Raw genomic sequence first — 9,472 nt, 5'->3', positions numbered from 1 at the left:
GGTCCCCCAACGACCGCGCCTTCACCCAGGCCCCGCCACACCGCAGCTCCCACCTGGCGCGCGTTCGCTATTCGCGCCGTCCCGCCCCTCACTACCTCCTCTTCCAATGAGCGCTAGGAGCCTCGCGCCGGATACGCCAATCAGAGAGGAGGCAGCGCCTACGTCACGGACGAACTGGCCAATCCAAAGTCCCAGCCGCCCCGAGAGGGGCGGAGCGTACCCGGGCCGGCCCCCGCTGCCGATTGGTGACTGACCACAGGGTGGCAGAGGCGGTGCCCTTGCGCGGATTGGCAAGCACAGCGATGGGGCGGAACCCTGGCGCCGATTGGCTCGCGCTCCGGGCCGGGCTTGGCGATTGGGCGCGGTGCTGTCAGCCTAACGGGCGGGCGGGGCTTTTGGCGGGGCGGGGCTTTTGGCGGGGCGAGGGTCTGTGTGAGGGTGGCGGGCGAGCGCTGAGGCGGCGTCATGTCCTCCGAGGTGGCCGCGCGCCACGATGCCAAGAAGCTGGTGCGCTCCCCCAGCGGCCTGCGCATGGTGCCCGAGCACCGCGCCTTCGGCAGCCCGTTCGGCCTGGAGGAGCCGCAGTGGGTACCCGACAAGGAGGTAGGTTGCGGTCCCCGCCAGTCGCGCGTCCGCGCCCCGCGCCTCGGGACCCTCGACACCCGCAGACGCCCGGGACCCCCAGGCCGCGGCCCTGGACCCCGTCCAGGCGCCCGGCACGCCCTGTCTCCCCGACGCCCCGCCTCAGCCGGAGCAGCCTCTGCTCCCCGCTGGCCTCCTCCGCTGCCCTCCTGGGGCCCCTCCCGGCCGCCCTCGGGCACCCCTGTTCCGCGCCCTTAGGGAGCTCCCAGGCTCCTGCCGCCCGCTCTCCACTCATGCAGGGACCTCGGGCACCCTGCCTTCTGCATGGTTTCCTCGCTCGGGGCGCCAGGTGTCCGCCATCTCTCCCCCCTCTAAGTTTCTGTGCCCCTCGCACGGGCCTCGCTGGTGTTTCCGGGCTCTGCCCACCTGGATGTCATCTGCATTCCACGACATCAACTGGTTGAGCCACTGGGGCGGGACCGCTGAGACCCAGTTGCAGCCCCTGCCCAGGGGGAGCAGAACCCCGTATTTATTTATAGTACAGCCTTCTCTGCGGAGGGCCCCCGGGTATGGACTGCGGTGGCCGGTGGCGTTTGCGCGGAGTCGGAGTCTCCAGGTGGAGAGCGGGAGCGCGTCCTGCTCGGGGAGCCGCACCTGCTCGGAGCGGCGGGAGCAGGCGAGGCCGCGGGAGTGAGGGGTCGGAGGCCAGTTGCTGCCCCGTGGGCGGGTGGCCGCGGCACCTTCTGGAGGCCCTTTAGTGCCCTGCCGGGGAGTTTGGACTCCATCCCATCAGCCAGTGATTCGCAGCGACGCGAAGCCAGGCGGAAGAACTTTTCGCGTTCCTGTAAATCGGTGATGTCTGAAAGACGTCAGCGTGCGTGCCTTTTTGAAATTAAATGTGTCGGGGTCACATTGGTTAGTACCACAAGTTTCAGGTGTGCAGCTGCACAGTACGAAGTCTGTGTGCTCGCCGCCGGAAGTCTAGGCTCTTTCCTTCACCACGTATTTGACCCCTTGACCCCCTTCGTTCCCCCACCCCCCTTTCCCTCTGCTGACCACCGTCCCGTTGTCTGTATCTGAGTTTGTTTGCTCCTTGTTTTATATCCCGCACATGAGTGAAGCCATCAAAGTGCTGGGTTTTTGTTGTTGTTTTTTTAAGCACCTTTAAATTACAGCTCCGTCTGGCATTAGGACAAACTGCTTCTCCTGTCCCCTGAGAAGCCCTGTTACAGGCACAGGTGTTCGGCAGACGAGTGAAATCAGGTGTTTTTAAAGCAGTGGGCGGGGACGTGCCTCGCCCGGTGGGGGCAGGGCAGCGCGGGACGACACATGCCCGCGAGCCGCTGTCCTTTGCTCCCTTTCTGTTGCTCGTCCCCGGGCGTCTGGCGGTAGATGGCAGTCGCGGAGTTGAGAGAGGCCAGCGCACAGCCACGTTGGGAGTCGCCCAGGCCACTAGGGAGGCTTCGCGGAGTGGGTGGTCACTGAGCGGGGCCAGGCCACCGCCTCCTTTTGGTTTCTTGTCGCCCTGTTTGCGCTTTTCTCTGCATTGCTGCCCTCGGCCTCTGCGCTCACAGAATGTCCCCTCTCCCCGCACACCGCCCCCCTGGCGAGTGCTGTTCAAAGACAGTTAAAGGGGAAACAGGCAACATCAGGACTCGTTCTCACAAACGAGTACGTGTCACAGAGTCCACTTAGCTGTGGCAGTGAGCCGCGCAGATATCAGGGGTCAAGGAGAGGTCAGAGGAGCACAGTGACAGGGAAGGCTGGGGAATGGCCGCTTTCATCATGGGGGAGGGGCCCCACGACCTCAGCGGGGTGCAGGCTGCCTGTCTATAGGTATCTCCAGTTGATCCAGCCGCGGGGTGCGGGGGGGAGGAGGAGGTGTTCCAGAGGCCAGGCCGGTGTGTCACAGGGTTTTTCCACTATTGCCCCGCGAAGAGCCTCTTCAGACGTTTTGTCTCCAGTTGCACCCCGCGCCCCGCAAACGTTCGCTGCCGCGCGCTCTAGGCGGCCTGGTTTTCCCGGGAAGCGCGTTTGCCCGCGGGTGGGCGCGGCGCGGGTCGGACGGCTTCTCGGCTACGACCCGACAGCCCTCGCCCGGCGCCCGCGGTGTTTCCGGGGAGCCCTGCACACGTCGCCTCTGCTCGCGCCGCGGCGTCCCCGCGGGCAGGCGCGTCTGGAGCCCGCCGCGCTGTCACGCGAGCTCTTGCGAAACTCCTGCGAGGCTGGGTGGCGACACTCCCTCCCTTGGAAGTTGCATGCCCCTCCGGAAGCGCCCCGCCCTGCCCGCACTAACCGTGACCTGAGTCGCCAAGGAAGGCCCTAGAAGCCGAGCGAGCCTGGAGGAGGGGAGGGGACCTCCCAGGGCGGCCAGACTTCCCTGAGTGTGAGGAAATGTTTTTAAATTCACTGCGGCGGGGCCCTAGAGCCCAGAATAACCGGAGAGTCGCGGGAAGAGACAGCGGCGTGGGCGGCCTGGGCTGGCCGCCGGGATGGAGCCCCGCCTCGGCTGCGCCGCCTGGGGGCGGCCAGCGGGCAAGCGGCGCGCGTGTGGCGTTGCAGCCCTGGCGCTTGGGGTGCCCAGCCCGACGCACTTGGCTGCGCTCTGCCCGTTCGGTGTTTCTGGGGCCCCAGGTCATTGTGTGCAGGGGTGACTCGAGCATGGGGAGATCCAGGTGTGAGGAACGGGCTTCTCCGTGGTGGTTTGGGGTGGGTGGGGGGACGGCAGCAGAGTGACATATCGTCCTCAGCTTTTCTGCCCATCCTCCCCGCACTTCTTGACCGTGCACAGATTAGTCATTGTCATCCGTACATGTTCCCTCGTGTGCCAGACCACCCAGTCCACGTCTGTGTGTCTGCGAGTATGTGGGACGCGTCTGACCCTGTGCCAGGTTACTAGGTTGGGCCCAAGGAGATGCCCCTTAAGGTGTTGAAATATTTGGGGATGTGCGAGCATCTGTAGCGCTCAGCTTCTCGGAGGGGCTCCTGCCCCAGAAAAGACTGAGGATCGCTTCTCAGGTGTGAACCCGGAGGGTTATGTGATCTCTGCCCCCAGGGGTTCGTGGGGCAGGGAGGTGGGCAAGGAGGGAGCCTGGAATGATCTCGAGGGGCTTGAGAGGCTGCCATCAAAGTGGGCTGGGGCGGGCCATCTGGGCATGCGCCCTCCGGGCTTAGTCACAGGCAGCCGGGATACTGTTTTGACCCGGGAAACCCATGCAGTTTTGCACCCCGCCCGCTATCTTCCCATCCTCGACCCTGGGTGTAAACAGTGCTGAGGACAGCGTGGTGCCGTCACTTCGACACCGGACACTTTCGGTGCAGAGCTGGGGAGATCCAGAGCAAACCGGACTGGGGGAATTTCATTCCACTGGGTCCTTGGGGGTGGGGCACACTGCTGTGACCACCCGATGTGGGGTGCAGGTGGAGATGCAGGTGGAAGTGGGGGTATGAGTGGAAGTGGGGTGCTGGTGGTCTGACCTGACAGCAGATTGGGGATGCATCTCCCCAGGTCACAGCCGAGGGGCCTGGAGGAGAGAAGCCCGTGAGTCAGGTTAGCGGGCGCCTTGTTCTGGTTGATGGGTGGGGACAGACAGGTCAGCGAGTCAGAGGCGGAGGTGAAGAAGGGAACCTGGGGTCTGTGTCGGCCTCGTCCCAGGTGAACAGGCACCTGAGTCTCGTCCAGGTCGTGTGGGATGGGGCTCTCTGAGGGGTTTGGGATTGCAGGTGAGTGCGGGCGTGAGGGGCCGGGGGCTGGGGCGGGCGGCCCTGTGGTCCCTCTGCCACTGTCGGGAGAAGCCCCACCACAGGGCCCAGACCATGGGTTCCTGGGTGGCCCGCACCCCCGGCCAGTTGCCCGTGACGGCCCAGCACGCGGAGGGTCCCGACATTGGCAGGCGCATCTTGTCTGTGAGGGGCAGCGGCCCCCCCCCACCCCCTACCTTGGGAGCAGCTGGCTGGCATCTGTGACCTGGCGTCTGTGACCGGCTCGTCCCCTCCCTACAGCCCTCGTGTCTGCTCCTGGATCCCCTGGGATCTGGGTTTCCTACCCCCCAGTGACCCCGCACTAACTCATGAGTTACCTCTTTCACCCGGGTTCATTTATATTTCTAGGAGTTATACTTTCACTCTTTCAAAAGAGTCATTTTTCAATAAAGATACATCAGTACATGTATTTAAAATTTTTAGTTTTATGATTTATTTTTGAGGAACCTAAGGAGTGGTCTAGTGTGAGAGCCTGGGGCCAGTCAGGTGGGAGGGTGCGGCCACCCTTGGTCATACCCCAGCCTCAAAGGGATCGGAGGCTCATGTTCTAAAGCTGCTTTTTTTTTTTTTTTACGGTAGCTTCTTTTTAACATTCCTTTAAGCCCTGCAAACTTTGTGTTTTTGGACTGTTTTACCGGAGAGGGAGATGCTGTCCACTGTCCCTTGGGGATGGTGGTTCGTTCTGAAGAGTTGCCCTGGGCACATTTGGGGGTGTGGGGGGTTGAAGACCTCAGGCCTCCCATCAGCTCCGTCAGCCAAGGAGCGGGGCATCACCCTGGGGCCCTTTTGCCAGCCCGGCTGCGGCCCCTCCTGGTTCCCTTGTCCTGCGCGTGGCTCCAGCTACAGGACCAGCCTGGGCCTCCTCCTCCCAGCTCCCCAAGTCTGCAGGGGTCCTGGCTAGCTCATTGGGGCAGCCAGGGAAGCATGCTGGGAGGTGGAGCGGCCCGTGTCCCTTAGGGACCCTGGGAGGCTTCTTCTCTCCAGTCCCCACCAGGCGAACTTGGCGCGGTGAGCGATGAACACAGGTCCAGGCTCCCGTTGACACTGCCTCCCCAGGAATGAGGCCCCGGAGGCCGCTGTGGGTCCCCTGCCTGGCTGGGGTCTGGCGGCAGAGCATGTGGCTCTACCTGCACCCCCGCCTGGGTCCCCCTGAAGGTCCTCAACGCCTTGGTGGGTCAGTCCTGCAGGTCTTGGTCCTCCCTGGTGACTGTACCTGTGTGACTGTCAGCCTGGCCCGCCCTGGCCGTGACAGTGAGAAGCTGGCATCTCAGGCAGCTTTTGCTGCGTATGGTGTTGGGGCGGGGTGCGCCTGGTCTCTGGATGGCAGCTGCCCAGGGCCCCAGAGCCGAGTGTCCCGGGAGTCTGGGCATGCTGCCCGCAGATCTGCAGCCATTGCTTTCCTCGTCTGCATTTGTTTCGGTGGTGGCACAGTGGTTAGACGTGGACGCAGTCCATGAAGTCACCGCCCGCCACCACGCGCGGTCATTACATTCCCTGTGCTGCTCTTTCTACCCTGTGACTGTCGTGGAACTGTCAGGTTGTACTTCCTCACCCCCTCCCCCTTCTCACCCAGCCCCCCAACACCCTCCCATCGGGCAGCCGTCAGCTCTCTGAATCCGAGTCTGTTCACATTTGTTCGTTCGTTTATTTTATTCCTTAGATTCCACATATAAGTGAGATCCTACGGTATTTGTCTTTCTCTGACTTATGTCACTTACCATAACACGTCCATGTCATTGCAAATGGTAAGGTTTCATTTTTTATGGCTGAGTAATATTCGATGTACACTGTGCCACATCTTGATCTGTTTGTCTGTCGATGGGCACTCAGGTCGCTTCCGCGTCCGGGCTGCTGTAAACAGCGCTGCAGTGAACACAGGGCAGCATAAATCTTTACGAATTAGTGTTTTGCTTTTCTTTGGATGAATACCCGGAGGTGCAATTGCTGGGTCGAAAGGCAGTTATAGTTTTAATTTTCTGAGGAACCGCCAGACCGTTTTTCTGGGCGCTGCACCCGCGCGCCGTCCCACCGGCAGGGCCCGGGGCTCCCTCTTCTCCACGTCCTCGGGCAGCCCTTGTTTGTTGATTTATTGATGCCAGCCATTCTGACAGGCGTGAGGTGATACTGTGGTTTTAATTTGCATTCCTCTGAGGATTAGTGACCTTGAGCATCTTTTCATGTCTCTGTTGGCTGTCTGTATTTCCTCTTTGGAAAAATGTCTATTCAGGTCTGGTTTGGGAATCACGGTAATGGTGGCCTTGTTCCGTAAGTTAAAGAGCTTTCCCTCTCAAAGTTTTTGGAATAGTTTGAGAAGAATAGGTGTTAATTCTTCTTTGAATGTTTGGCAAAATTCGCCTGTGAAGCCATGTGGCCCAGGCCTCTGGTTTGCTGGAAGTTTTTTGATGACCGATTCAATCTCGTTGGCGATCGGTCGGTTCGGATTGTCTGTTTCGTCTTGACTCAGTCTTGAGGGAGTGTGTGTTTCTAGGAGCGCATCCGCCTCTTCCGGATTGTCCAGTTTGTTGGCATGGAACCTGACAATCGTTTGTATTTCTGTGGAGTCCACTGTCACTTCTCATTTCTGATTTTATTTGGGTCCTCTCTCTTCCCCTGATGAGTCTGGTTAAAGCTTTATCAATTTTCTTTCTTTCAAATAACCAACTCTTGGTTTCGTTGATCTTTTAATTGTTTTTCTAGACTCTTATTTCATTTATTCTCTTTTCACGTGAAATTTATCTGCTAATTTAAAATTTTTCTTTTCCATGATCAACAGAAAATTACCTTGTTTAAAAGTCTGTCAATTTTCTGAATAACTTCGTTAGTTATTTAGAGGAATAAAAAACTTCTAGATCACTCTTATTTTTAAGGGAGCAAATTTCAAATTCTGGATGTGGTCTTACGTTTAGAAATTGGTGTTTGAACTTGCCCAGACATGTGAGCCTTAGCGTGACTGTGAGACAGCCTTTGTCACTGCCGCCTGTAAGGACTCGGAGCAGCATCCAGGCCATGGGAGAGCCTCAGGGAGCTGTCCCCACTGGATTCTGTGGCTGATGGGTATCTGGGGTTGCAGGAGTGGGTGGCCCTGTGCATAGGCCCCTCCCACTGCAGGCTGATGTCTGAGAAGGCCCAGCCTGGACACCTGTCCTTCTGTGGTCAAGGGTACACTGTGGCTCCCAGCCTCCTTCCAGGAGCATCTGCCTGGTCCTGGCACCAGTGGACTGGTTCGGACCGGGCACGTGGGCCCTGGGGACTGGGTGTGGAGTCCCTCAGGGTGCTCCTTTGCCCGCGCACCGTGCACAGGCCGAGGAGGCTGGGCCCGCAGGACGTCGTGGAGTAGGGCCGAGTTCCTGCCCTGCACGCTGGAAAGGACACAGGGACAGGCCTGCTGGCCAGGGCTGGCTGACAGACCCACAGTGCTGACCCTGGGGTCAACCCCTGGTCCTTGCCTGGCAGGACGTGTCATCGTCACGGCATCAGCTGCAGCTGCCTTTGTGCCGGGGCAGCTGAGCGTGTCCGTTTGCCGGCAGATGCGCACTGGCTCTCGCGTTCGGTCAGAGGTCCGAGCTCCTTGGCGGTTGGTCTGGGGTGATGTGGCCATTTGAAGTCGCTGTTCCTTGGCACCTGGAGCAGGGCTGCCGCCCGCCTTCAGGCCACCCACGTGTGTCTGCACTCCCAGGCTCGGTGGGTGCAGGGTTCCCGGTGCCAGCCGCACCCTAGCAGCCGGCCCTCTGCGGCCGCTTTCACGTGCCCCCCCGGCCACGCTGAGACCGTGCGACCCACCGGGACAGACACATGGCTTCCCTGGCTGGGACTCGTCACACCCCCATTCACGGGCAGGCATCTGCGTCTGCTCCTGCTGAGGAATGCCCCCGTCCCTCATGGCTCCGACCCTTGGCTCCAAGCGCAGGACCAGGGAGTTCCTAAAGTGACCTGAGCATGGTGACGTGGGCTCTATCCCCCGCCCACTCCCTACCCTGGAAGGACCTGCACTGCTGGGCACCCGCCGTCACCCTGCCAGCGCCCCGCACCCGGGACCGCGTGGGAGCCGATCCACAGAGGGGAGGCCGGTTCCCACGCCTCAGCCCGGCCTTGGCCACTCCGCTGGAGACGGCTGGGTTCTGATATTTGTCACCTTCTCTCCCAGTGCCCACGATGTATGCAGTGTGACGCCAAGTTTGACTTTCTCACCAGAAAGGTAAGCCGAGGCCATCAGGTGGGAGGGGCCCAGACAGACTCCCGGCGCCCTCCCCAGAGGGCCGGCTCCATGGAGGGGTGGCCAGCCGCCTAGTCTGTCCCCTGGGGCTGCCTGCCCAGGAGCACCGGGAGACAGGGACTTGGCCCAGGTCAGCCCGCACGCCCATGTGACCCTAGGGGGTGTCCTGCCCTCAACACGAGCTTGGCTCGCGGCACAGGGGTGGGCGTCTGGGCCGAGGGGGCACAAGGCTGCGACAGCACCTGCTGTGCCCAGGACCTCGCGGCTCCCCGGCCCGTGACGAATGCAGGCGGGGCCGTGCCGGGCGGCGCGTGTCCCTGACCCTCGCCCACACTGCCCTGCCGTCCCCAGCACCACTGCCGCCGGTGCGGGAAGTGCTTCTGCGACAAGTGCTGCCGCCAGAAGGTGCCGCTGCGGCGCATGTGCTTCGTGGACCCCGTGCGGCAGTGCGCCGCCTGCGCCCTGGTGTCCCACAGGGAGGCCGAGTTCTACGACAAGCAGCTCAAAGTGCTCCTCGACGGTGAGCGGCCCCGCGTCCTGCCTGGGACTGCGGGTCCTCGCAGGCTCTCGGGCGGGGGCTGGAAGAGCTGCGGCCACTTTCCCGTGAGGTCGCGCCTTGGCCCCGTTCTCTTGGGTCCCTGGAGAAGCAGCTGTGGTCCAGCTGTCCTCCCCACGGACGGAATGCCACCTACAGTGTTGGCCTGACTCTGGTGGGCTCGAGGCCAGTCGGGGGGCTGCCTGGCGATGGGGGGGCCCTGGGCTGGGTGGAGCGTGATGCTTCCATGGTGCTGTGACCAGTCCCCCAAGGATGGGCCAGCAGTAGGCGGAACTTTCCAACTGGCCGTCGTGAGCCGTGGGTGACCCAGGGGCAGCCCTCTGTGGTCCCTGCTCCGGCCACCTCTTCCACAGGCCTGC

At 61.6% G+C, this 9,472-nt stretch overlaps 1 protein-coding gene across 2 annotated transcripts in view; it reads left to right on the top strand.

Annotated features, from left to right (window-relative positions):
• The first annotated feature begins 401 nt into the window (after positions 1-401).
• ZFYVE21 (zinc finger FYVE-type containing 21) overlaps positions 402-9,472 on the top strand; it is a 12,864-nt gene continuing 3,793 nt past the window's right edge. The window contains exons 1-4 of one of the 2 annotated variants that reach the window (XM_023522357.1): positions 402-603; positions 8,489-8,539; positions 8,909-9,128; positions 9,202-9,226. In XM_023522357.1, coding sequence (XP_023378125.1) covers positions 466-603; positions 8,489-8,539; positions 8,909-9,128; positions 9,202-9,226 — 434 coding nt within the window. In that variant the 5' untranslated portion in view covers positions 402-465. The remainder of the gene's footprint in view (positions 604-8,488; positions 8,540-8,908; positions 9,129-9,201; positions 9,227-9,472) is intronic. The other variant, XM_011378486.2, reaches the window with a different exon arrangement.

Source organism: Pteropus vampyrus, unplaced genomic scaffold (assembly GCF_000151845.1).
Source record: "Pteropus vampyrus isolate Shadow unplaced genomic scaffold, Pvam_2.0 Scaffold341, whole genome shotgun sequence".
NCBI classification, from domain to species: domain Eukaryota; kingdom Metazoa; phylum Chordata; class Mammalia; order Chiroptera; family Pteropodidae; genus Pteropus; species Pteropus vampyrus.
Note: the sequence above shows the minus strand (reverse complement) of the source record. Positions and strands in the feature narration are given on the sequence as shown.